Source organism: Oryx dammah, unplaced genomic scaffold, assembly GCF_014754425.2.
Source record: "Oryx dammah isolate SB20612 unplaced genomic scaffold, SCBI_Odam_1.1 HiC_scaffold_29, whole genome shotgun sequence".
Classification (NCBI taxonomy): domain Eukaryota; kingdom Metazoa; phylum Chordata; class Mammalia; order Artiodactyla; family Bovidae; genus Oryx; species Oryx dammah.
Window position 1 is genome coordinate 7335569 of NW_024070213.1, and position 26908 is coordinate 7362476.

General features: G+C 57.1%; 2 protein-coding genes and 1 non-coding gene across 3 annotated transcripts in view; 1 reads left to right on the forward strand and 2 right to left on the reverse strand.

Moving 5' to 3' along the window:
* The first annotated feature begins 2664 nt into the window (after positions 1 to 2664).
* POLR3H (RNA polymerase III subunit H) lies at positions 2665 to 15118 on the forward strand. Its single transcript, XM_040233208.1, has 6 exons — positions 2665 to 3096; positions 5789 to 5885; positions 10809 to 10895; positions 11279 to 11342; positions 12685 to 12886; positions 13746 to 15118. The coding sequence occupies exons 1-6, from the start codon at positions 2986 to 2988 to the stop codon at positions 13797 to 13799; spliced, it is 615 nt and encodes a 204-aa protein (XP_040089142.1). The 5' UTR covers positions 2665 to 2985; the 3' UTR covers positions 13800 to 15118.
* Positions 4825 to 4897, reverse strand: TRNAE-UUC. The gene has a single exon. It is a non-coding gene; the product is annotated as a tRNA-Glu (tRNA).
* Positions 15028 to 26908, reverse strand: part of ACO2 (aconitase 2) — a 46791-nt gene continuing 34910 nt past the window's right edge. The window contains exons 5-18 of the mRNA XM_040233207.1: positions 25772 to 25930; positions 25392 to 25542; positions 23975 to 24079; positions 22997 to 23088; positions 21926 to 22031; positions 20624 to 20781; positions 20437 to 20510; positions 19729 to 19840; positions 18552 to 18674; positions 18213 to 18368; positions 17206 to 17397; positions 16682 to 16814; positions 16055 to 16176; positions 15028 to 15581 (exon numbers count right to left, since the gene is read on the reverse strand). Coding sequence (XP_040089141.1) covers positions 15447 to 15581; positions 16055 to 16176; positions 16682 to 16814; positions 17206 to 17397; positions 18213 to 18368; positions 18552 to 18674; positions 19729 to 19840; positions 20437 to 20510; positions 20624 to 20781; positions 21926 to 22031; positions 22997 to 23088; positions 23975 to 24079; positions 25392 to 25542; positions 25772 to 25930 — 1818 coding nt within the window. The 3' untranslated portion in view covers positions 15028 to 15446. The remainder of the gene's footprint in view (positions 15582 to 16054; positions 16177 to 16681; positions 16815 to 17205; positions 17398 to 18212; positions 18369 to 18551; positions 18675 to 19728; positions 19841 to 20436; positions 20511 to 20623; positions 20782 to 21925; positions 22032 to 22996; positions 23089 to 23974; positions 24080 to 25391; positions 25543 to 25771; positions 25931 to 26908) is intronic.

Genomic DNA, 26908 nt, shown 5'->3' on the forward strand with positions numbered 1-26908 from the left:
GGGCAGTTGTGGGAATAAAGAGCTAAAGTCTCATTTCCTCCCAACTTCAAGAAGCTCAAACCCTAGGAAAAGCAGACAGACCTATAAATAATATAGATGCAGAGAAGGCCAAATTTGGTCACAGCAGCCAGACTTACAGAGATATCCCTATATGTGTAAAATCAGCATATTGAAGGACCATGAATTTCTGACTGTCTCTGTCATGCACTCCAAGTCTCTTTTTATTTGTTTAAAACATACTGCAGGGACTTCCTGGTGGTCCAGGGGTTAAGAATTTGCCCTCCAGTGCAGGGGATTCAGGTTCAATCCCTGGTTGGGGAACTAAGATCCCAGAGACCTCAGAGCAGCTAAGCCTGCAGGCGGCAACTACTGAGCTCTAGTGCTCCAGAGCCCACAGGCTACAACTGGAGAGTCTGTGCACCACAGTGAAAGATTCCCCATGGTGCAACAGAGATCCTGAGTGCTACAACTAAGACCCAATGTAGCCAAATTAATAAATATTAAAAAGAAACCACACACAACACCCTGCAGTGTATTTCCATGACCCACCAACTTTTAGAGACTGTGTAGTGTAGAGATTCCGGTGGGGCCCACTTCTGCCATTTAGCAACCCATAATCTTAAGTTACTAACTTCTCTTAGCCCAAGCCCACATTAGCTACCATAGGAAGATGAATGAGACTGGAATGCCAGGAGAAAATAAAATGAGGCTGGAGGCCTGTGGGTAGTGTCAAGATCCTGCAAAGCCTTGTGAGCTACCAGAAAGGTTTTGGATTTTATTACCAGTTCAATGGGAAGCCATGATCTTCATCATTCAGAAAACTAAGATCATGGCATCCAGTCCCATAACTTCATGGCAAATAGATGGGGAAACAATGGAAACAGTGACAGAGTTTATTTTTTGGGGCTCCAAAATCACTGCAGATGGTGACTGCAGCCTTGAAATTAAAAGACAGTTGCTCCTTAAAGGAAAAGCTCTGGTAAACCTAGACAGAGCAGAGACATTACTTTGCCAACAAAGGTCCATCTAGTCAAAGCTATGGTTTTTCCAGTGGTCATGTATGAATGTGAGAGTTGGACTATAAAGAAAGCTGAGAGCAGAAGAACTGATGCTTTTGAACTGTGGTGTTGGAGAAGACTCTTTTTTAAATTTATTTTTTATTTATTTGGCTGCACTGTGTCTTAGTTGCTGCATATGGGATCTAGTTCCCTGACCAGGGTTTGTACCTGGGCCTCCTGCATTATGAGCTCAGAGTCTTAACCACTGAACCACCAAGGAAATCCCATGGAGAAGACTCTTGAGAGTCCCTTGGACTCCAAGGAGATCCAACCAGTCCATCTTGAAGGAAATAGGTCCTAAATAGCCACTGGAAGGACTGATGCTGAAGCTGAAACTCCAATAATTTGGCCACCTGATGCAAAGAACTGACTCATTGGAAAAGATCCTGATGCTGGGAAAGACTGAAGGCAGGAGGAAAAGGGGATGACAGAGGATGGGATGGTTGGATGGCATCACCGACTCAATGGACATGAGTTTGAGTAAGCTCTGGGAGTTGGTGATGGACAGGGAAGCCGGGCATGCTGCAGTCGTAAAGAGTCGGACACGACTGAGTAACTGAACTGAACTGAACTGAACTGAATGGGAAGCCACTGGGCCTTCCCAGACGGTGCTAGTGGTAAAGAAATCGCCTGCCAATGCAGGGGTCGATCTCTGAGTCAGGAAGATCCCCTGGAGGAGGACACAGCAACCCACTCCAGAATTCTTGCCTAGAGAATCCCATGGACAGAGGAGCCTGGTGGGCTACAGTCTAATAGGGTTGCAAAGAGTCGGACACTATTGAAATGACTTAGTACTCACAAGAAGCCACTGAGGGGTTGTTTTCTTTCTTTCTTTCTTTGATCCCAATTTATTATTGCTTCTCAATTGAGATTTAATCTGCTTACAGTTAAATGCAAAGATCTTAAATGTTGAGTTGGATGAGTTTTGACAATTACATACATCTGTGTCTGCTGCTACTAAGTCACTTCAGTCGTATCCGACTCTGTGCGACCCCATAGACGGCAGCCCACCAGGCTCCCCCGTCTCTGGGATTCTCCAGGCAAGAACACTGGAGTGGGTTGCCATTTTCAATGCATGAAAGTGAAAGTGAAGTCGCTCAGTCGTATCCGACTCTTAGCGACCCCATGGACTGCAGCCTACCAGGCTCCTACATCCATGGGATATTCCAGGCAAGAGTACTGGAGTGGGGTGCCATTGTCTTCTCCGATACATCTGTGTAACCACCTGCTAAAAGGAGACACAGAACATTTCTATTATCCGAAAAAGGTCCCGCCTGCCCGGTTCCGGTTAATTCTCCCCGTTTCCAGAATCCGGTTGGGTCTAAGCAGATTGTGTTTGCGTTTGGAAAGGATCACTCGGGCAGTAGTGCAGAGGACTGTCAGACCAGCAAGGAGAGGACATACAGGCTAGGCGAGAGCTGACTGGGTGGCTCCGAGGTCGCCTAGCAACCTGAAAGCGTTGTCTGAGGGTTTTGACAGTTCCGCGCAGGCGGAAGGGGAGGCTCCGCCCCCGCCTCCCCCGCCCCTCGCAAGAGCCGGTAGGCAGCCCCGCCCCACGTCGGGGGCGGGCCGAAGCTTCTTATTGGTCGGCCCTCCGGAAGCTACTGGATTCGGAATCTTGCCCCAGGTTTTGCTGCCGCGGGCTGCGTCTGGGTGCTCCGTGTGAGGCGGCGGCGCGTGGTGAGGGGCCGCATGTGGCGGGCCGCGCGCCGTTCCGGCTCAGCCAGGAGACCTCCCCGCCGCCGCTGAGCCTGTTTTCTTTATCTGTCGAATCGGAGCGCGCCCCGCACGGGACACCCCGGGCCCTACGGCGCAGCCCGCCTTACCCACCTGGGGACTCCACAGAGCGGGCTCGGGGATCCCCACCGCCGCAGGCCCTGGTGCGTGACTGATCCTGCGGCTCCCAGAGCCCCCGGCCCAGGCTGGGATGTTTGTCCTCGTGGAGATGGTGGACACCGTGCGGATCCCCCCGTGGCAGTTTGAGAGGAAGCTCAACGATTCCATCGCCGAAGAGTTGAACAAAAAGTTGGCCAACAAGGTACTGGGTCCGCGGGGTCGCAGGCAGGCCTTTAGCACGGGAAGGGCCAACACTGCGTACCCGCCCGCCGCCGGCCTGGCCTTGCCAACCCTTGGCGTTTAGGCAAGGAGCTTAACATCCCAGAACTCGGTTTCTTCACCTGTACGTGGGATGAACTCATCCTTTACCCCACTAGGATGTTGGAGAGAATCAAAAATTGGGCTTGAAGAAGGCTCCTGTAATTGGGGAATATTCCCAGGGACGGCGGAGCCTGGTGGGCTGCCGTCTCTGGGGTCGCACAGAGTCGGACACGACTGAAGCGACTTAGCAGCAGCAGCAGCAGCGTCCCCACTTCCAAATTATTGATAATTTGCAATCTAAATCAAGTCACTTACCCCCGCTGAGCCTCGGTTTCCATTTGCAAAATGGAAATAATCATTGTTGTCCAACCATGCATTGTTGCTGTGAAGATGGGTGGTAGTTCAGCTGTCAGGAGGTTTAGCCATTCATTCCTTCAACAGAAATGTCTGTGTACCTTTTGCGTGCCGGGCCAGCACACCGTAGTACCAGCAAGAGGCCTTCCCTCTGCCTTTTCTGAAGCAGTTATTCTGTGCCACTCTTGCCTTCTTAGCAGTCGCCACACTCTCTCCTTGCTTGCTTTCTGGGTTACTGTTTTTCTCTTTTCCTCTACACGAGGGCAGTGACCTTTTTCTTCTCCGCAGGTAACCCCCATAGAGTCTGGGCACAGAGCAGATGTTCCATAATTGTTGAATGAATAAAACAGACACGCTTCTACTCTGTAGTGTGGTGGGGACAGCAGATATGAACAAGAGACTCTCACAGTTGAGTGTGTGATGACAAACTGAGATAACTGTTATGGGCTTCCCTGGTGGCTCAGAGGTTAAAGCGTCTGCCTGCAATGTGGGAGACCCGGGTTCGATCCCTGGGTCGGGAAGATCCCCAGGAGAAGGAAATGGCAACCCACTCCAGTATTCTTGCGTGGAGAATCCCATGGAGGGAGGAGTCGGGTAGGCTACAGTCCACGGAGTCACAAAGAGTGGGACACAACTGAGCTACTTCACTTACTTACGTTATGACAATGAGTGTTCTCATAAGCCTGTGGAATGAGGGAACTTCGCCTACAGTGAGGGAGACAAGAGGCTTTGCTAGTGGGTGAAACTTGAGCTAAGATCAGGTGGTGAGGAAGAACTCAGGTAGGGGATTCCGGGCAGAGTAGAGCTATGCAGGAAGCAGAAACAGCATGTGCAAAGGCCCTGTGGCAGGAAGGAATATCAAGCCTGTCATAGCTTGGAGGAGGCTGGTGTGGCCAGGGCAGAGGGAGAGAGGGGAGGGCAGGCTGGAGAGTGGTGGGAGCCAGCCCATACAGGGCCCACAGGACCTCACTGGAGTGATGGCCTTCATCTGCAGTAGGCTGAGAAGGAGCCAGCAGGAAGAAGACTGGCTGGCTGGAGACTGGAGGCAGGTCCTGCCATAGAAGCTGAAGGCACAGAAGGTGGGGTGTACAGACCTGGGGCGTTGTTGTTGGCGAGAACGCACAGAGTCCTTAGTGGATGGTGTCTGGTTGCTTTGTAAGGTACAAGGAGAGGGGGCTTCTGAGGCGACAAAGAGAGAAGCTATGAAAAGTCCAAGAAGGGAATGTAGTCCTTCTGTGGCACAGGGCCTTCTCTGACCTGTTCAGACAAGTATTTCTTTTTTTGTTGTTGCTCCTTGAGTCTTGTGGGATCTTAGTTCCCCAGCTAGGGGTTGAACCCAGGCCCTCAGCAGTGAAAGTGCTGAGTCCTAACCACTGGACTGTCAGGGAATTCCCAGACAAGTATTTCTGCATTTGAATTACTGAGTCATTTGAGAGGAGACCTCGCAAAAGAGGTCCAAGGCGCAGGCAAGGGCGCCTGCTTCCTTGTGCTTCCAAAACCAGCCAGACTCTGGGCCTCACTGCGTTGAGGTCTGGCCAGGACTCACTTCTCTGAGCTTCTTGCTAATCTGTAAACAGTCCTGCAAGGTCTCTGTTTGGGATGTGATGATGCTGGTGTCAGATAAGCAGACACCGAGCGGCTAGTCTTTTGGAGCATTGTGGGGTGGGAACGGGTTGTGGACGTCCTTGGCCTGTTTTGCCCAGTCTCAGGGCCTCCTGTGTGTCACTCTGCCAGCCTCAGTCCCTGCGGCCAAGTCTGTGTGTCTGAGACTTTGTGAGCAGAACAGCGACTAGCTGTGGTTCTGACACTCTGAACAGTGAGCTCCAGGATGGACTTGGGACCTTGGAAAAGTGTAGTTTTAACCTGGGGTTCCCCACCCAGTCCTTGCTACTAATAGTAATGATCCTTGATTGGAGAGGGTTCCTTCTAGCAAGAGAGCTGGCTACTGAGCTAGGTGCTTCACATCTGTTCTTTTTGGATTTAACAACCCCGCAGCCTGGTATGTCCATTTTTGCAGATGGGGAAACCGAGGCTCAGAGAAGTGACCTTGCAGGCCACTCAGGGAGTGGTGGAGCTGGTGTTGTGACTTGAATCTGTCTTGTCACCAAAGGCTTTGTTCTTTTTAGAGCTCATCTACTGGAGTTCCTTACCTCAGGCAGTGCCCCAGTGCATTTAAAATGGGGATACCTGCCCCGTGGAGGGGGGAGGTGCGAATCTCAGGAGAGACTGCCTGGGAGCTGGGCCTCAGAGTCACTTGGCGTGTCCATGGACACACACAGGTCGTGTACAACGTGGGACTCTGCATCTGTCTATTTGACATCACCAAGCTGGAGGACGCGTACGTGTTCCCAGGGGATGGTGCATCACACACAAAAGGTGGGTGCCCTCCTCCTGGGTTTTTCGGGTTTCTTGGGGCTGTTTTCGGTGAGGAGTCCTGGTCTGGGGTTAGGAGATCTGGAGTCTAGTCCTGAGCACTCTGCCAGGAATTTTCTGGGTGGTATGGGCAGAATCTTCCCATTTCTGGGCCTCGGTTTCCTGTCTATAAAAAAAGAGGCAGGGACTTCCCTGGTGGTCCAGTGGTTGAGACTCGGTGCTTCCACTGCAGGTTCAATCCCTGGTCGGGGAACTAAGATCCCACATGCAGTGCAATGTGACCAGTAAAAAAGGGGAGGTGGATGAGGTGATTCTCGAGGCCTCTCCATCAAGGCCTCTCCAGCTCTGAGGCTGTGGCTCTGTCTGCGCACGTGTCCCCTGCGGTCCTGTGTGTTGTTTGAGCCCCGCTCTGCCTGGCTGTCAGTGTGCTCAGGTAGGGGGAGTGGACAGATAGTGGAATCGGCATTGCTGAATAAAAGTGGGGAGAGGGAGGAAGGGCACAGGAGGCTGGTTGGGGGTGGGAGACCTCGAGGGACACCAGGGCATAAAGGTTAAACTCGTGCCCTCTGGGTTCAAATACCAGCTCTGCTGCTTGTTTGCTGTATGGAATAGGCAGCCTCTGTTTCCTCTTCAATAAAAGGCAGTTAACAGTAGACTAAGTTACAGGACTGTTGAGGGTTACTGAGTTAATACACGCCAAGCTCTCAGGACAGGACCTTGGCTTATAGCGAGCCCTGATAGCTCATTGATTTGAATTGTTCCTCTGATTCTGTCGGTCAGCTCGGTGGTGGTCTTCTGGGCTGACTTGACCAGGGCTGGATGGTGTAGGGTGGTCTCATGTGTCTGGTGGTTGGCACACTGGTTGGGTGGGAGGCCTCGGCTGGGCTGCTCATCTCTGCTCCTCCTTTCAGGAGGCAGACAGACTGGGTACCAAAGCGCCTCCGGGCTGAGCCTCTGCTCGGATCCCATTGGCCAGAGCAGGTCACGTGGCCAAGGCAGCGTCAAGGACTGGAGAAGGACTCCCTGGATGGGAGGAGCTGCAATCACTTTGCAAAGGGATGTGCACCCCATGGGAGGAGGGCTCTCAGGGAGGAAATGGGGCATTGATCTCTCTCCTGCTGGGACAAACCAAGTCAGAAGCAGAGGGCCAGGAGGCCGTTGAGATGGTTTGGGGTTAGTCAGGGTGTAGACAGGCTACTCGCCATCACCTGGGCGCTCGCCCGCCCACCCCAGACCCTCTGAGTCAGATTCTCTGGGAAGGGCCCCACAGTGATTCCCACCTAGCCCTGACCCCCACTGGGGGCTTCAGCCTCCGCACAGGGATGTCCAAGCATTCCAGAAAGTGCCGCGAGGCTGCCTGGTGTGTGTGTCCAGGAATCCGGAGACTTAATTCATTCACGAGGATGCCGTGGAGCTCTGAGTTGTATGCGGACGGGACGGTCTCATGAGCAGAAAGGTCAGATGGTGATGTGGAGACAAGGCCACGCGGGCCCTGTTTACAGCGAAGGATGCCGTCCAGCTGAGCCAGCCTCTGCTGGGGAACAGGGGCCTTACTGTCCAGGAGACAAGTGGTATGGGGGCCAGAACTTCGAGAGAGACTGGAGAGAAAAGTTAAACATGCATAGATTCTGTCTGTTTATTGGGTTGTTTCTTCTGTTCGGTGTCATTGCTGGTTTTCTGACCGACCCCCTGTGCCTGGGTCTGCGGTGTTCCTGGGGTTGAATTCTGGCTCTGACCCCCCTGCAGGGGGACCCCGGGCAGGTGGTTACCTGGCTCAGCCTCACTTTGCTCATCTGTAAAATGGGGTAACACTTATGGCAGTCAGGCTCCTCGGGCCCATGGAGCATCGTGCAGGGCGAGTTGTCGATCTGTGGTGGGGTAGTGGCCAGGCTTGGAGGCTGACCCCGGGCCGGGGCCTCCTTCCCCCCACTGCCTCCCCAGGACTGTGGCTGAGGGTGTGTTGAGGGGTGCTCAGCACTGGACCTCTGCCTTTGCTTAGAGGGTTATTCATTCATCAGTCGCCTTCTACTTCTATTTTCACTTCTACCCCGGCCAGGTTACTTTACCTATCTCTCTGAGACTCATTTCTGGGAAAACAGTATGATACTCATAGTACCTGCCTCACATAGAGATTACAAGGGGTCAAGAAGAAAAACCACAGGAAGCCTTTGGCCTGGCGCCCGGCACATAGTAAGTGCTCGTGAGATGCCAGCCTTTTGATTTGTGACACTGAGCCTCATCCCGTGTCACCTAGGGTACTTTTACCTGGCACCAGCCCTGTGTGCCCCATGCCTTCCAAGCTGGGTAGACCCGGCCCCCAGGAAGTCCCTCCTGACCTGCCCACTGCCCCCGCCTCCGGCTGAGCTAGGGCCCCACTCATGTGCCTGCCATTTGCTTTGTTCTTTTCCCTTTTATATTTTTTTTAAGCTGTGATAGAACATAGCGTTTGCCATGTTTAGCGTATAGTTCGTGACAGTATGTTTACGTTGTTGTTTGACCATCACCACCATCCATCTCTAGCGCTTTATCGTCTCCCAACACTGGATCTCCGTCTCCACTAAATGCCGATTCCCGCTCCCCTCTCCTTACCACCCTCCCTCCCCCGGTACCTGTACCCCCCCACCCTCTACTGTACTTTCTGTCTCTGTGAATTTGGCTCCTCCAGGCACCTCTGGAGTGGAATCAAGGTATTTGTCCTTTGTAGACACTCACTACGTCCTAAGGCAATCCTGCTTATCCTCGGCCCACAACTAAGAACAGGTCTTCCTCTTCTTACTGGTTCTTCAGACCCATCCTTTTTGACTTTTCAGGTTTCCTACCTCAGGCTGAACATCCCTAGAACTTCAGTGGGGGACTCTTGGGAGGTGGCCCCCAACACAGCACTACCCCAGCTGGCCCTCCACCTGGTCTGTGGCCTCCTTTTGATTTTTAAGTGAGATATAATTCACATACCGTGAAATTCACCCTTTTAAGGCACACAGTTCAGGGGCTTTCAGCACTGTATTCACAGAGCTGTGTGGCTGTTGCCATTGTCTTAATTCTAGAATATTTTCGTCATCCACAAAAGAAACACAGTGCCCATTAGCCATCACTCCCTGCCCTCCACCAGCCCCTGACAACCATCCATCAGCTTTGTCTCTGAATTTGCCTCTTCTGGACATTTCCTGTGAATCAGATCCTACAGTGCTGGCCTTTTGTGGTTGGCTTATTGGTGGCTCAGACAGTAAAACGTCTGCCTGCAATGCGGGAGACCCGGGTTCGATCCCCGGGTCGGGAAAATCCCCTGGAGAAGGAACTGGCACTCCGCTCCAGTACTCTTGCCTAGAAGATTCCATGGACGGAGGAGCCTGGTGGGCTACAGTCCACGGGGTCGAAAAGAGTCGGACGGGACTGAGCGACTTCGCTTCGCTTATCTCCTGCAGCATGATATCCTCAAGGTTCATCTGTGTGGTTCCCCGTGCTAGCCCTTTATTCCTTCCTGAGACTGAACAGTCTTCCATTGCGTGGCTGTATCACAGTATGATTATCCATCCATTCGTCCACGGACACCTGGGTTGCTCACCATGTGCTTTGGTTGTTCCAGACTCGAGCTCCCTGGGCACGGGATCACGTGTTGTCCTGCCCCAGAGAGCTCCATGCCCAAGCCCAGCCTGGCACAGCCCTGGCAGAGGCTCCATGGGGACTTATTAAACTGAGCTGATGGAACTGGGTCACACGGGCAGAGGGATTTTTCCGTTCTGTGCGTTAGGGACATTGGCCCTCAGCTGCTCTCTCCGAGGTCAGCGTGCGGCTCTCCCGTCTTGAAGGCTCGGACAGCTGTGCTTGTCCCCTCACCGGGAGGGAGGTGCACCAGCTGCCCCTGTCCTTCTCCCACGCTTTCCTGCCTGGTGGACTCGTGGGAAGCAGCCTGCAGGGAGCTGGGGTGGGGGGCAGGTGGACCCTGCTGTCCTTGGGGTGAGCCGCAGACCAGGCAGCTGAGGGAGCTGAAAGCAGAAGCCTGTGTCTGGGGTTAAACGGGGGAGGCAGATCCAACCCCGTGGATCTGGGTGGTGGTTCAGAAAGGCTTGGAGTCTCCCACTGGCAGAACAGCTGTGTGGCTGTGGGCAGGCTACTTGACCTCCCAGAGCCGCTTGCTTCCAGTGGGGAAGCGTGACACTCACACGGGCGGATTGAGATGGGCCCTGGGCGGCTGGGCGGGGGCAGCCTCGTGGTTATTATCTAGCCCTGGCGGAGTTCAGGCCCTAGACACTGTATGCCTTTTGCACTCAGTGGGCACTCCCTTTGAGGTGCTCTGCAAGGGGCAGCAGTGATCAAGGGATGGCTTCTGCCAGGCCGTGGAGTCAGAGTCTGTGATGTGGGCACAGACCCTACCTGATACTTTCCTTGGGCTCACATGAGTAGGGACCACCTAGGGCAGAACCTGAGAACCCACAGAGGCATTGTTGCTGGTTTATTGGCTCCCCCCAACCTCCCAGCCCCCCAAAATTTCAGGGCATTTTTAGCATCCTTTTCCAGGTCAGAGCTGCGCCTGGGGCAAACTTTGCCGGTCAGCGGGAGATGGGGAACTTGTTTCCAAACCTGGTTCTCTCTGCCAGTTGCTTCTGCCCTTGTTAGAATTTCAAGGAGAGCGCCCGGAGGAAGGCTGAGATTGATTTGGCGTCATTGATGGCCAGGATGTGGGCTCAGGCGTGGCTGATGGGTTGGGAGCGGGCCTGTTTCAGGGCCAGCGCTGCTGGCTTCCTGTGGAGGCCAAGCAGTGGCCTTGCAGGAGATGAGGTCTAGGCCCACGGGCAGGCCTCGCATGGACTGCTGGGTGGGATCTAGGTGCTGCCCTGGGGGTCAGCATGCCAGTGAGTGAGGCCGCCCCCAGCCAGAGTGGCCCTTGCTCACGGCCTGTTCATCACGCCGTGGCGTCTCCGTTTCCAGTTCACTTTCGCTACGTGGTGTTCCATCCGTTCCTGGACGAGATTCTGATCGGAAAGATCAAAGGCTGCAGCCCGGAGGGAGTGCACGGTAACGGCCCTGCGTCCTCACGCAAGACCTGGGAGCACGCCGGGGGCAGGCGCCGGGCCCATAGCCTCTCCAGGTGGTCAGGGGAGCGGCCACCTAGACGAGCAGAACCTTCCTGAGAGGCTGCTCAGCCGTCCGTCCTGTAACAGTGCGGACCCCGGCCAGCTCGGGGCCTTGGCCAGGAGGCTGAGACAGCCTGAGGGAGGCACCGGAGCTGGCGGAGGTGCCCCGGGCTGCTGGCCCCAGTAGTACAGGGTCCATCTCGGGTTTGGGTGGCTGCTCAGGCCGGGCAGAGGCGTGGGGCTCCGAGGTGGAGGAGGGGTCCCCGGGCAGCACAGACTCAGGGCTGGCCTGTGTACTCACGTTGTCACCTGCCTATCTTCCAGTCTCCCTAGGGTTCTTCGATGACATTCTTATCCCTCCAGAGTCGCTGCAGCAGCCGGCCAAGTTGTATCCTCCCAGGGTGAGAGCTCGCACTCCTCCACAGGAGGGTCTCCACTCTTCAGGGTGGCCCTGGGGCCTGTGACCTGATGCTGCCGGCCTCTGTCCACCCCTTTTCTCATTTGCTCCCAAAGCACGGATCTGCCTGTGCGCCCCACACGGGCCACGGGGCCTGCGCCTGCGTCGGGGCTGCTAGGCCTGGCTCTAGCTCACCTCGCTCAGGTTGTCCCCTCAGGAAGCATCTCAGGTCGCCTCCCTCTGAGGCCCCTGGCCGGCCCGCTGCCCCTCCTCAGCACGTGTCTAAGGGCCTGTTGCTGCAGGTCCCGGGCTGGTTGAGGAGGCTCTGCTGGCTCCCTACTGTCCCCGTCCCGGCCCTAGCCCTGCTGCACCGGGGTGGCTGTTTCTGTGGGTGCTCCCCAAGACTGCTCACCGGGAGAGACCCCATCTTGTCCCAGCTGTGCCCAAAGTGCCCAGCAGGGGACCTGGCAGCGAGGAGAGGCAGGAGCCACCTGCGGGGCTGCCACTGGAGGGCAGTATGTCCCTTCAGTGTGGGATCTGCTGAGGGAGGGGCCCTGGTTTTGTGTGCACGTGGGCATCCATGTGTACGTGTGTGCGTGCATGGTGTGTGTGTACGTTTGTGCGTGTACGTGTGTATGTGTGTGCGTGTGGTGTGTGTGTATGCATGCACAGGGCCTGGGGCAGGGTCTGTGTGTGACTCTGGAACTTGTCAGAAAACCTGCCCGTCCTGTTGGAAACTGGGAAGGTTCCTGGGCTGCCTGCCGGCAGAGAGCACTGAGACCTGCAGAGGCGTGCGGGATCGCGCCGTGCGGAGCACACGGCCAGCTCCGGCCAGCGCTCAGGTCGACTGTGAGGCCTGGGCAGGGCGCCCTCCACGCGTGCTGCTTCATTACCTCCCCGCCGCAGCCCTGGAGGGCAGGTCTCCCTAGCGCCCCTGGTATACCGACAGGGGCCCTGAAGCACAGAGGTTGGGCCTGGCTCCCGGTGGGCAGTGAGCTGAGGTTTGAACTTGGGAGCCAGCCTCTGAGAGGGCACACAGGTGGAGTCTGGGTGGCGGTGCAGCTTGCGCTCTGCTCTGAGCTTCTTCAGCTCTGATGTCCGTGTTCCAAGCCTGGGTCCTGGCACTCTGGTCACTCCATGGGCTCCAGGTGGCCCGACCTCACCTCTTGTATGTGGGGCTGAGCCCTCTCTTCCTGTGACTTCCCGGGCGAAACATGTCAGCCTGCAATTGCCTCTTCCTGGGGGTTTGGGCACTATGGGAGGAACCCCCCGCCTCCAAACCCAGGGCTTCCCCGCTGGCCTGGTTGTTGCCTTGACTGTGTGCCCCGCCCAGCGACGAGGCAGAGCAGGTGTGGGTGTGGGAGTACGAGACAGAGGAGGGCGCCCACGATCTGTACATGGACATCGGCGAGGAGGTCCGCTTCCGGGTGGTGGACGAGAGCTTCGTGGACACATCCCCCACGGGACCCAGCTCGGCTGAGGCCACCTCTTCCAGTGAGGAGTTGCCCAAGAAGGCAGCTCCGTACACACTCATGGTGAGCTGTCCTGATGAGACCCAGGGGTGGGGGGGCCCAGCGGGTGGGGGTACAGTCCCTGCTGTGGCGTCTTGGTGGACCCAGCCTGGGGAACCCAGTTTCTGTGGGCCAGGGCAGCAGTGGTCCTTGCGGCGGTGTCATAAAGCTGCCACGCTGTTGGGGAGGGTGGGCGAGTCAGGCCCCTGCCCATGAGGACAGCACCAGCTGCACGAGGCTGCTGTTGAGCTGGCTGCGTGAGGAAGAAACCGGGCGTGGACCCTCAAGGCTGCTCCCACTGCAAACCCAAGTGGCCTGAGGGCCTGGGGAAGCTGAAACCCACCAGATCTGACTTGGGTCCCTTGTCTTTTACCCCCGTGAAGCCAGATGGTGACACGTGACCCAAGTAGGACTTCAGGGCCTGCGGGAAGGGTTTTCTAGTGTAACGTAGGGCCCAGGTTGTTCACTTTCAGGGCAGCGGTCTTTGTCAGGAAGAGGGGTAGTGGTCCCCTCTGCATGATCCGGAGGCTGGGCTTAAGGTCACTAGGTTTTTCTGGCAGGACCAGACCACCAGCGGCTCAGGAGGGCAGGCCTAGGACTGGCACGCTGGTGCCCTTGTGGGCAGGCATGCCGGTGAGGGGCCAGGGGCCATGTCCTCAGTAACCAGCACTGTCCTTACAGGCCTGAGGCTGGAGCGCAAGGGGAGTCCACCTGCCCCCTGGGGTGCTGGTGTGGCTCCCGGCTGTTCCCAGAGCCTCCTGGCTGGCTGTGCCCTACCCTCCCTGGGGCCTCACCTAGAAGGGCCCCCTTTGCTTCCTGTCTGAGTTGGCTCCAGGCTGAACGGTAGATGAAGCACGCCGGTTCCCTCTCCCCACCCTGGCAGGGATCCATCAGCGAGCCGGGCCTGGGCCTCCTCTCCTGGTGGACGAGCAGCTAGCCCTGCGCTGTGACCACGGACCCTGCCTGGCCCTCAGGAAGGAGGCGCAGCTGGCCCTGAAGACCACCACCGCTTGTGCAGATGGGGAGCGGCCTGCGCCCTGCCAGGCTGTCCCCTCCCCTGCCCCTCCCAGAGCTGCCCGAGTGCCACGGTCCCCACGGACTTCTGCTCGTTGGTGACAGCAGACATTTAATAAATGAAGACAGCATCGCCCGGGAGAGCCGCCCTTGTCTTAGTGATCTACAGCCACCAAGTTGCCATGGCTGGGACAGTACACCCTTCCTGACCGCAGATCACATCTAGAGATGGCCCAGAGGTGGACTTGGGGGTGAGAGGTCCCGGCCACCTCAGGCCAAGCTCTGGGCCAGCTGAGCCTGGTGACCCCACAAGTAACCCAGAGAGCAAGAGGCCGGTCCAGGGCAGCTGCCAGGCTTTCATCAGCCTGACCTTCAAGGGAAACCACCTTCCTTCCCACTGGTGTATGGAAGGTGGGGGCCTGGACTCAGCCAGGCAGCTCCATCAGGAAGTGGTGGCAGCGGGCTTTCCTGAGCCAGGGGTAAGGGCTGGCGACCTGCTGTCATCGTTTTCCCACCAGCAGTACAGCAGGGAGCCTCGGGCTGGCTGTCACTTTGCGACCTTGGCCACACTGTGAACACGCTTGTGATTTGACGATCCTGGAGGCAGGCCTCATCGTTTACTCAACAGAATGGCTTTGCCAGATTCCTCCTGCCCCTCCACTCATTTCTGTCAGAAACCTCTCTTGGGACCAGGACATGGTTTTATAGCCCCCACCGGAGGCCATGTTTCTGTCAGGCAAGTCTTGTCCTGATGAAGGGGTCACTGTGGAGCCTGCCTCCCACCCCAGCCTTTCGGCTCACGTGGACACAGGTCTGGAGCTGTGGGTGGTGCCAGTGGACGGGGGCAGGGCACACAGGGACTAGCTGTGACCTTGGATGTTGTGGCCGGTCTGTACGACAGAGAGACACACACTGCGTGTCTGAAGGGCAACTCCAAGCCCAGGGGAAAGGAGAGGCTCCATATTGGGCCCAGGCCCATCAGGGAAGCTACTGGAATGTGGGGATGGGGAGGGGAGGCTGCCCCACAGGCAGTGAGGCTGAGAAACAAGCACTGTGGCGTGGCTCTCGGGGTGTCCACTGACTCTGGCTGTGCAGGAACCCCCCTGCCCCTTGCGTGAGCTGACAGCAGCAGACACCACCACTCACACAGCGACAGTCACTGAATGTGAATTCTTATTTTCCTTGTAAGAGCAAAAGGATTTTTTCAGATCCTTCAGCCACCAGTGAAATGAACAGGCAAGAGAAAAACTTTAGATGGGCGTCTGTCATCAAAAATAAATACAGTTGCATGAAGCTGCTCAAGATCTGAATCGGACTAAAAACAGGAAGACGGGGTGGGGGGTGGGGGGGTGACACGCTGTTAAGAGCCTCCCCACCCCCGGCTCTGGGGCACTCCCTGGGCCGAGGGGAGGAGGGCAGGAGGCCCGGCCGCCACATCTCGCAGTGGAGCCACGGCTGGATCAGGTCCGATCCGATTCTGGTGATGCGGAACTGCCCTTGTGACGCTGGAGCCGGGTCCGAGGAGCAGGTCGGCGGGCGGTGGCGGCTGAGTGGGACACTGAGTGGGACCTCACTTCTGCAGCTCCTTCATCCTGTTGAGCGCACTGCCGGCGCGGAACCACTCGATCTGGGTCTCGTTGAAGGTGTGGTTCAGGAGGATGGTCTCCTGGGTCCCGTTGGGGTGCTTGATGATGCACGTCAGCGGCTGTGAGGAGGGATGCGTGTGGGCGGACGGGCCCTTGGGAGCACGGCCCTTGGTTCCACTAGAGGCTCAGGAGGGTGAGCCACTGCTTCGGGGCCTGGGGCCAACAAGGTGAACCAGGTCCTAGGCCAGGTCTGGGCCTCGGCGGCTGGCCACGGGAAGACCAGAGGCCCTAACTCCTGGGACCACAGGGCCCGGCAGGGTATGGGCTGTGGCCGTGGAGTGCCAGGCCTAGGCCACTGACTGGATGGAATGAGGGCCCGAGCTGGCTTTACCTTCATCTCTGGGAAGGCATTTCCTTCCTTCTCAGGGGTTACCTGGAGAATTCAGGGGCCCTTCTAGCTAGAACAAAGGCTCATGGAAGGAGGTACAGGTGGGGCCAGGTGTAGGAGGGCAACCCTCCCCTCCCCTCTCAGGAGGGCCCTGGGAGAAACAAATGGGCTTGGCTGGCCCACCCTCCTTCCCTGCCCCCTGACCTTGCCAGGGGCAAAGTCCTTCAGGCCCTTGATGGTCAGCTTGTCCACAGGGTGAATCTTGTTGTAGTCAGCTGGGTCAGCGAAGGTGAGGGGCAGCAGGCCCTGCTTCTTCAGGTTGGTTTCTAGAAGGCAGAGGGCAGTAGTCCATAGTGGGCAGGTCCCTCCCGTCCCTCCCTTCTCTGTGAGGAACCTCACCAACCAAGTCCAGTTAGGGCTCTAGGAGGGTCACCCCGGGTCCTGCTGTGTGGGGACAAACCTGGGTCACTGACCACAACGGCCAGCTTGGTCGCTCCCCCAGCGACGCGGGGCCCTAGGCGAGTGTGCCTGGATGCCCGTGTTTCCCTGAGGCCCCTGACAATCAGAGGCGGTCCTCTGACCACGTGGCCTGGATCTCAACTGCTCCAAGTGTGGAAGCGAGACCAGGTTATGCCAGGGATGGGGAGCTGTGGTGTCAGAACTGACAAACCTGAAGGGGCAGAGGCTGGAGGCCGGGGGGCTGTGGGGTCTCTGTGGACACACCCTGGAGACCAGCCACAGGGCTCCGGCCTCATCAGGCACTGCGGGCCAGGTGACCCTGGGCTGCCAGTGATGGGAGGCGGGCAGGGCTGGGACCAGGCTCCTGCTCACCGTGGATCCTGGCGAAGCTCTTGGTGATGATGGCCCGGCCCCCGAGGTGGCGAGGCTCCAGGGCCGCGTGCTCCCGGCTCGAGCCCTCACCATAGTTTTCATCTCCAATCACCACCCACCGGATGCCGTGTTTCTGTCGGGGGTGAGTAAGGAGTGAGTTTATGAGGGAGAGGGTGGCACTGGCCCACCTCCTGCTCAGCCCTCAGGCCTCCTAAGGTTCACAGGTCAAGGAGCCAGAGCCCCCCGCCTCACCTGCACCCCAAGGACAAGGGAAGTTAGAGCTGAATCCAGCCCCAGCCAGGCCCTCAGAAGACAGAATGAGACAGGGCCTGGCTGTCCGCAGGGCCTGGGAAGGTGTGACCCACCCTTCTGTGACCCAGAGCTCAGGGCAGCAGGGGCGACAGACATGGGGCTGGCTCGGTGGCGCTGGGACACCATTCCACTGCAGAGCTGCAAGTGTGGACGCCCCTTCCCTGAGTGGGAGTGCCCGACCTGGCCACCAAGAAGCGCCAGCTCTCCCCCACCTTGTAGTAGCGGGCGGTGTCAGGGACAGGACCGAACTCCTGGGTGATGGCGTTGCGCACGGAGTTGGCCTTGCCATTTTCCACGTTGATGGCACCAATGAGCAGGTTGTTGGAGATGTTGTCCAGGTGCCCACGGAACTTGAGCCAGGGGCCAGCAGCCGAGATGTGGTCGGTGGTACACTTCCCTTTGACCTTGGGTGGGTGAGCAGAGAACAGAGGTTGGAGTGTGGGCTCTGAGTGGTGGATGGACAGGCCCTCTGGAGGCAGGTGGTGGGGACAGGAGAAACGGGTCAGGCTCTGACACGGGTTGCAGTCTTGGTGTCACCACGCTCTGGCCAAGAGGGTTCAGGCAAGGCTGTCCCCCGCCCCTCAAGGGGGCAGAGCCAGGCACGGAGGACCCATGTGTTTGCTCACTCACCCTTCAGCCTGAGGCCCCCAGGTAGGAGATGCCCAGGTTGGAAGACCACCTGCAGACTGATGCCAGAGACAGACGAGCCTGGGGATGTGTCTGGGTTCTGCCTGGTGGCTGTTCAGTTCCATCTACCACATGGGCTTACCGGTGGCCGTCACTGCCGGCAGACCCCGCAGTAAACAGCACCGTGCCTGTGTGGCATGGGCCCAAGGCCTCTGGCCGGTCAGCTCAGCCCCCAGACACAGGCCCTACCCGATGCTCAACCACGGGAACAAGAATCGACAGCGCCAGAGCCTGTCTGGTCAAGCCCAGTGCACAGAGGCCTGCTGTGAGGGTCACAGTGCCCACCCTGCCCTCCTAACGCTGCGTCCACTGCCCACACCCCTGGAGGCCCCTGAGCAGCTGGCATGGCACAGGGCAGCAGAATGGGGGACACAGATCCCCTCACTCCCCCGCAGCCAAACCTCCCTTCCTGCCCCTGCCTGACTCCTGACCGTGTCCTCCACGGGGGCCTGTGTGGTTTCCCAGGCCCTCCTGCCCACCAGGGGAGGGTGCCCTGGCAGCAGGGCTGTTCGCACGTCCCCGAGCCGCTGACCTTGATGAGGATCTGCAGGTCCTCCAGGTCCCGGCCGTCCCACTTGTCAAAAGGCTCCAGGAGCTGCAGGCGCTGGCTGGTGGGACTCACGTCCACCTGCTGCCCACTGCTGTCCTTGGGGGGGTGCTGGTAGGTGTCCTGTCCGGGGTCGAACTCCTGTAACAGGCGACAGGGCAGGTTGGGTGCCAAGCCCTCAGTCCCACGTGGACACACTCCCGTGGCAGGCAAGCTCCCTGGGTGCCAAGCTCTCCCTCCCAGCGAGCACCCCTCCTGGGCCGGAAGCATCTCAGTGGCCCTGAGCCCCGGGCCAGGTGGCAGAGGCCGTGCCTGCCTGCTCACCGCTCGGGGAAGCTCATCCGCGTCCGGAGCCTCCAGCTTGAACTTCTTGCCGTCCTTGCCCGTCAGGAAGTCAGTCTCTGGGTTGAACTTGAGGGTGCCAGCAATGGCCAGCGCGGTGACCATCTGGAATGGAGGCAGCCAGTGGGTCATTCGCACCAGACTCCCCGCCCATCCTATTACTTCAGCAGAAGCCTAGGCTGAGACTGAGGTGGAGCCGGGAAACTTCCAGATTGTCCCCTTGCAGGCGGGAGCTGCGGCAATGTCTCTGGGACCAGGGCCTGCGGAGGATTCACGCACCCACCTCTACTGGCCCCCAGGGCCTGGACCTCACCGCCTCCTTGGGCAGGGCCAGTGCTGGACCCCGTGAGGCCCTGGCACAGAAATGCTCCCATGATGACTACGTTCCTTCATGGGCACTGAAAACATGGAGGGGGCCATTTCTTCACTGAAGTATTTCTGGAATGCTCATTTAAAAAACCAAGTCATGGATTTCCCTGGTGGTTCATTAGTTTAGAATCCCCCTGCCAAAGGAGGGGACATGGGTTTGATCCCTGGTCCAAGAAGATTCCATGTGCCGTGGGGCAGCTAAGTCCGTGCACCACAGCTACTGAGCCCTTGCACCCTGGAGCCCATGCTCTGCAGGAAGAGAAGTCACTGCGGTGAGAAACCCAACAAACAACGAGAGTGAACCCCTAGAGAAAAGCCTGTGTACCGCAACAAAGACCCAGTGCAGGAAAAATGGGTCACAAAAGACTGGCTGTATGTGGACAACCACCGAATGCCCAGAGCACGCAGCCCACTGGCTGCTCATCGTGACGGCACGGCCTCCCTCCTGGCTCAGGCAGTGCAAGCGCCTGCTGCGTTGTTCATGGGTCACCAACAGGACCCCGGGGCACTGAGGATCTGGCCCATGTGGCTGGGTGGAGGCAGGACTGCCTTCTGTCCCCGGTGGTGACTCTTACAAAACCTTAGACTCCTGGGGCTGAGGAGAGCCAGGCAGGGCACACCAGAGAGCTCGATGCCTGGGGCTGGCGAGGCCCGTGGCTCTCGGTTTCTGCTCTGACAACCCTTGGCCCTGTGATGCCAACTTTCCTTCAGCAGCTCTGCGGGGCCCCCACTCCCCTGACCGGCCAGGCAGGGGCCCCAGAGGCCATCCCGGGTGAGGGCGGAGCCTCACCTCTGGGGACGTGACGAAGGCGTGGGTCTCGGGGTTTGCGTCGTTGCGGCCTGTGAAGTTCCTGTTGTAGGAAGTGACGATGGTGTTCTTCTCCCCCTTCTTGATGTCCTTCCTGCCAGGTCGGAGGGAACACAGTTAGGGACACCGGCCTTGTCACCTGGCCTGACCTGCCGAGCTCATGGCAGAGGACGGGGAAATGGGAAGACCTGGAAATGGTCACCTCCTCCTGGGACTCAACTCACACCCACGGAGCAGGAGGGAACCTCAGGCATCACCGAGGTTCGTTAGAAGCCACACATAAGACAAGAGGCCAAGCGATCCCTGACCGGGACCATGGCGTCCTTTCAGGAGGGTCCATCTGAGTCCCCACTGTGTGCGCCAGGATGAGGCCTCCCTGGCTTCTTCCCACTCCCCAGGCTTCGGCCAGGCAGCCACTCAGTGCTGCGGGGAACCCTCTTTACCTCCAGCCCAACTTTCTAGTCCTGCCTGGAAAAGTCTTCTAATACCCTACAGCCCTGGAAACTCCACCCCAGGGGCATCTCCCCTCAACATCTGGGGCTCTGAACCCCAGGACACAAGGGGCCGTCCTATAAAACTGTGCTTCTTTGGCAGAAAACAACAAAATTCTGTAAAGCAATTATCCTTCAATTAAAAAATAAATAAAATTTTAAAAATACATTAAAAAAACAAACCACCTGTGCTTCTCACCTGTCCCATTGGCCAATGCAGGGGCCGCAGGCATTGGCCAGGACAACGCCACCCACATCCCTCAGGATCTGTGCCTGCAGTGGGGAGAGAGGACGGGGAGAGGTCAGGGGCAGGCTGGCGGGAACCCCAGGGCACCGGCCCCTGCGGGAGAGGTGGGGGAGCCGGGGCGCGGCACGCGGGCACTCACGTAGCCATCCCGCTCAATGGTGGCGCGGATCTGCTCCGAGCCGGGGGTGATGGTGAACTGGGACTTGCACTGGAGCCCGTGGGCCAGTGCCTGCTTGGCCACGGCTGCGGAGCGGCCCATGTCTTCGTAGCTGGAGTTGGTGCAGCTGCCAATCAGACCTGGTGCGGCGTGGGTGGGGGACCGACCGTCAGGAGAGTGACCAGAGCCCTCCGCCTGACCGCAAATGATCCACATCCGGTCAAGGGGTCCCCGACCCTGCCCCCAATAGACAGAAGTTGGAAGCAACCTATCTCGCTGTCTTTCCTCTCAACCCAGACACTTAAGAGAAACTGTGGCCACTGGGCACAACGCTGAACACACTTGGCAGCACATAACCCACTGTCTCAGAGTGAACAGCGTCTGTATGTGGACACACACTGGGGGGCGCCCACTGCAATACTGACAGAGGCCACTGCTGGGGAAGGACCTAGGGGCCCATTTTCCTTTATATTTTGTAGCATTCTCTGGCTTTCTACTTGGTTTTATAATCAGGAAGAAAAGAATTCTTTTAAAGAAGTCTATCATAGTTATTCAAAAAGCCAATAAAGACTGGATGGCATCACACTGTCTACAGAGAGAGACAGTCTATCTTACCAGTTCAGTGATTTATTTTCTGATTATTAAGTTACCAAAAGATTTCTTTTTATTTACGTCAACTAATAAGGCTGCACACACTGTACAGCGCCTCATGCTAGGCACCGTCGAAAGCTCTCGCCAGCCCTCAACACGCCCCTCCTCCCAGCAAGGTCAACGGAATCACCCCCGTTTCAGAGCTGGGGAACCGAGGCACAGGGGGTGAAGCAATGAGCTCACGGCCACCCAGCTATGAAGTGGCAGAGTCAGATTCACTCTCAGGCCACCGGGGTTCACATGCTTCACGAAAAGATGGCAACAGCGGTACCAACATGCCAGTGTGTGTGTGTAAAGCACGTAAAGTAAAATCAGGCATGGTGGTTGGTACGAGGAAATGTTTGTAAAACAAAATTTACACACATCAGTATGGGCACGTACAAAGAGCCGGTTCTGGCTGAGGGTGGAGATTAGGGGTGTTTTAAAATTCTTGTTTTGTCAATAGTCTCTACATTGATGCGTATTTCTTTTACACCAAGAAAAAGTAATTCCTTTAAGAAGCTGTGGAGGGGAAAAAAATTATTTCACAAAGTGCCTGAACCATTCAGGAAGGGCCCCATGGTAAGCACGGGAGATGGTCCACAGCCCTGGGTGGACCTTCCGGCTCTGGGGTTGGGGGTAGGGAGTACTCACCAACTCGGATGTCCAAGGGCCACCCCTCCTTCTCTGCCACCCTGCCCACTTCTGCCACAGGGTGAGCCAGGTCAGGGGTGAAGGGCCCATTGATGTGCGGCTTCAGCTGAAGCAAAAGAGGCGGGGGCGGGAGTGGGGAGGAACTCAGCTTGGTGTGTGGACACCTCTCCCCTTTAGAAGTGGCCTGGCTCCTGCTCGCCCAGTCACGGTGGGCCTGGGAGGCCAGCTCTCATTCTACAGCTCACACCTCATCCCAGGAAGGGCCCAGCAGTGGGCACTGTCCATGCACCCGCTCCTGGAGCCCTCCAACCCCCAAGGTCATTATCTCCCGCCTGCAGATGGCAGAGCTGCCTGCCTCGCCCAAGGTCACAAGCTTGGAGACAGCAAAGGCATGGGATGAATCAAGGCTGCCGGCTCCCTCAGCCCGTTATCTCCCGTGAGGTGGTGCTTCTGGAATCTGGAGGCCAGACATTTTATCCGTGACGCTACTTATCACCAACGTGAAGCACTGAGTGAAGTGCCTGGCACCCAATTAACCCTCAATAAATATCAGCAACAGTTATTACATGAATTAGCTCATTCAGTTCTCATGACTGCCTCGGGTTTTACATGTGATGAAGTGAGGCCCATAGTGACCTGAAGTAAGGTCATAGGCTTAAGCGGCAGAGTCAGGATTTGAACTTGTGCGGGTTGGCTTCAGGGCCTAAACCCTCAGCTGCTCTGTTCTGCTACTTTGGTTCCTCTAGCCCATCCTTTCTCTGGCCTTCCAAATGCTACCCTGATCTTCAAGTCTCAGGGAACCAGGGTCGGGCTTGGAATCTAGGGCCCTGCCCTCTGAATTCTCACAACAAAGCAAGCTCAAGGGTAAAATCTTGGCTTTTCTGAGAGCTGAGGCAGGGGCAAACTGAACGTTTCTGAATGACCAGCTGGGGAACCAAAAGCTCAAGAGCCTTGCTGGGTGCACAGCCAGGGACCTGCCCAAGCTCTCCCCAAGGCCCACCAGAAGTCTCCAGATGGCACCTGAACAACCCCCACCCTCAGAAACTCCTTGGAACCAATGCCCTGCCTCACCTCACTGAGGTTAATTTCAATCAGTTGGTCATAATGGCAGCCAGAGTCAGGTACCAAGTGATCCTTGAATTCATCAGCAAGGTTGGCAATGTCTGAAATCAACAAGGGAGGGAGACTGAAGCATGTAGGACAGAAATTGGTCACAAGACTCCATCCATCCGTAAGGACCAGTTACCCAGCACCCGCCACACACAGCGGGCCCTGGGCACTGACTGGGAAAACAAAGGAACAGCAGCAGAGGGCAGTCCCTGCCCTCAAGGAATTCAGTCTAGCGAAGGCGCCATCAGTGAGCCAGAAGTTACAACACAATACGGGAGAGGCACAGGAACGTGGGGACACTGAGGAGAGGTACTGACTTGGGGTTCAGAGTCAGGGAGAGGAGAAGCACTGAATTTTAGAGGAGGAGAAGTTACTTGATAATTAAAGGAAGAGTCTTCCAGGTAGGATTCTGCGTACAGAGAGCTCGGAAACAAAGTGACAAGCTCTCCCCAGGTCCCCCAGCCTCTGGCTCCACCAGTCGCCTCCCTTCAGAAGACCCAAGAAGCTCTCCCCAGGCCCCATTTCCAACTCTGGGTTTCAAAGAAGCTAAGCTCAGGGAAGTTGTTGGGGGAGGCTGAGAAAGTGGTTCTTGCACCAAATGATTTTCCTCCTTCCCTGCTAGAGTAGGAATTACAAACAGAAGCAAATCCATGTCATTTCCAGAGCTTCCCATAGAGGGCGCCAGGGACCAGGCCAAGAAGAACCGAATTCAGAAGCCCTTTCGGGGTTACTAAATCCCAACGATGCCCATTCAGGGGAACTAAACTCTGGAACCATGATGTTTCACGCTGAGAGGCCAGAGCCTCTGAGAAGGTGATGAGAGCTACAGAAGCCCCCTTAGGAGCAGTCACACACATAACCTCTCACAGACTTCCAGGGGCTTCTCAGAGCCCTGGAGTCAGTTCAGAGATGTGGGGATTAGGACCCCCACCGGCTCACCTGCCCGGCCTGTCTTGCTCAGGTATTTCTTCATCCTGTGGTTATAAGGGAACACTGAAGTGGTGGCCCCGATTTCTGCACCCATGTTGCAGATGGTCGCCATGCCTGTATAGAGAGAGAACCCACAGGGCTGGCTGAGCAGCTGGGCGAGGCCCCCGCACCTGCTAGAGGCGCATACACATCTTTGCTCCAGAGAGCTGGCATCACTTCTTCCCTCACTCTCATTGCCCTGGTGGTCCAGGGTTAAAAGGAGGGCCAGGGAAAGAGAGGCCACGGGGCCGGAGCCCAGTGTCCTGGCTGTCAGGGTGGCTGCTGGATACGGGGAGAAGAACACAAGATTCTAGCCCTACGAGCAGAGTTCCAATCCCGGGCCTGGCTGCCTGCTCAGCAGACTAGATGGCCACCATGTGTCGAGAGCTGACCTGGCCAGAACGCCCAGCCGTTGCTGTGTTCATTTGCAGGTGAGGGAACCGACTCAGAGATGCCCATGGTCATGCCATAAAGCAAATGCCAGTGTGGCATCAGGACTGGGTCTGTCTGCCTGCTTGATGGGCAGGCCTGCGTGCTTTCAGCCACACCACGCTGGAAATGTTTCTGGGCCTGGGGTTTTCCAGCTGTAATACTGGAATGATGTCTACGGCCTGTACCACAGAGCCTCCCGCAGAACTGGGGAGATTACAGACGTCTTGACTGCAACCAGCACTCCAGCCCCATGGGGTTGCTGGGACATGGGTCTGTGCTTGTTGCCAACTTCCTAACAATGCCCATCAGCAGTAAGCGCTACTTACAGGAGTGAGCCCCGCAGCACTGGAGGAATACAAGGGCCAGCTGAACTCCAGTTCTGTGGGGGTGCTGTGGAACTGAGGCAGGCAGGGAAGTCTGGACTGAACTATCTCTAAGGCTCATTCCAACTCTACTTGGATTTCTGAGGGCTCAGGCATTGAGGCCAGATCACCAGGAGTGATGAGTAGGGAGGGGCTGGCTCCCACCTGGTCTTAGAGACAAGTGATGGTCTCTAACCCAAAGGAAGAGTGAGGCTCTGACTCCAGACAAGGGAGGGTGTGAGAACGGGGCTGCTCTGTGACTGAAGTCCTGCTCTGAGTCCCCGCCCTCCACCTCCACCTTCTGTGGATTCTTCTGGATCACTCAAGGCAGCCCACGGCCATGGCCATGCTGGCTCAGCCCCTAACTCCGTGTGTCCACAGGGAAGTGACCTGCTGTCCTTGAGGGGCCCCAGCGTCCCATTAAATGAAGGGCCTGGACTAGACAACCTCCCCTCTACCTCTAAGAGCCCATTGCAAGTTCCCAAACTGACTGGCCAGAGCCTCACGGGCAGGCCAGCTGCTGCGTCTACAGCTCAACCACAGGCCCATGGGCCCGCAAAGGCTGGGAGCACGCCCGCGGTCGCCGTCCTCACCGGTGCAGGAGATAGAGTCTACTCCAGGCCCATGGTACTCCACGATGGCGCCTGTGCCACCTTTCACTGTGAGGATGCCTGCCACCTTCAGGATCACATCTTTAGGTGAGGTCCAGCCAGAGAGGGAGCCCGTCAGCTTCACGCCAATCACCTGAATAGGTGGGGCAAGAAAGCAGGCACAGGCCCGTGTGTCATACCCCACGTTCTGACCAGGAACCTATCTGCTGGAATTCTCACTTGGGCTTATTTATCCCTGCCTCCTTCCCAGAGAGAGCTGAGCCTGACCTATGCTCTCAGCTCTTGTGGGTCCCACATCTCCTACTCGCCCCACCAACCACCCCTCTGCTGCCACCCCAACACAAGCCCTCCCCACTTCTCACCTTGGGGCACTTCAGCTCCCAGGGGATCCCAGCCATGACGTCCACAGCATCAGCACCCCCGACTCCAATGCAGATGCCTCCCAGGCCACCGCCATTGGGGGTGTGGGAATCAGTGCCGATCAGAAGAACCCCAGGGTAGGCATAGTTTTCCAGAATGATCTTAAAAAGAATCCAAGGTCTTCTGTTTAAAAGCCCTTAGCAGAGAAAGGAGCTTAGGGCTCCAGTGGGGTCTGCAAGACTGCCCCCTGCCGACACTGGGCCACCGAGTTAGTCCTAGGCATGCCTCCTGCACAGGGCCTCTCCAGTGTAGCCTAGATGAGCCAGAGACCTGGGAGACTGGTAGCTTGGGCTCAGGAACAGTTCTGAAAGTTCCTGATTGTATGATTTGGACTAGTAACTGCCTCCCTGGACCTCAGTTTCCTCATCTGTTAGTACAGTATTAAGAATGGCTGCACCTTCCTGACCCCAGGATGGTGGTGAGAACCAGATGACCTGGGATCCAAGAGTGTGTCCTGGGACAGGCCTGGGGACAATGCTGACTGCTAAAAGGTGCTTCCGATAACACTCTCTGCCTCACGTGGTGGGTATGTGGAGTGTGCTTATCTGGCTTCTCCAGAGAGCAAACAATCTCCCATGGCCTGGCTCCAGCACAGGGGAGGGAGGAGCTGGCAGTGAGCATTTCCCCCCAAGATACCTGAGGCGGCCACAGGGGCAGCAATCCCGGAGCAGCCCCGCCCACCACCTGAGGTGCTGGACACTCTGCGGCTACGGGGTTGCTCAAGGAAAGCTGCAGCCAAAGGGAACCATGTGTGGGTCTGAGTTCCGGCCCCACCACCCAGCTGTGGGCCCCAGGCAATGCGCTTCTCTCCAAGCCTCTGCTTCCCATCTGTAAAGAGCAGCTGACAATAGTGCTCTCCTCACTGGACCACCGCCCGATGTGATGGAAGCATGTCCCTCAAGCTGTAATCAGAGAAAGCAACAGCACCCCATTCCAGTACTCTTGCCTGAAAATCCCATGGGCAGAGGAGACTGGTGGGCTGCAGTCCATGGGGTCGCGAAGAGTCGGAGACAACTCAGTGACTTCATTTTCACTTTTATGCATTGGAGAAGGAAATGGCAACCCACTCCAGTGTTCTT

Coding starts and splice junctions, on each gene's coding strand:
- POLR3H (XM_040233208.1), top strand. CDS start 2,986: ATGTTTGTCCTCGTGGAGATGGTGGACACCGTGCGGATCCCCCCGTGG. Junction 5,886..10,808: donor TGGTGCATCACACACAAAAG/GTGGGTGCCCTC, acceptor CTCCGTTTCCAG/TTCACTTTCGCTACGTGGTG. Junction 12,887..13,745: donor CAGCTCCGTACACACTCATG/GTGAGCTGTCCT, acceptor CCACCCTGGCAG/GGATCCATCAGCGAGCCGGG.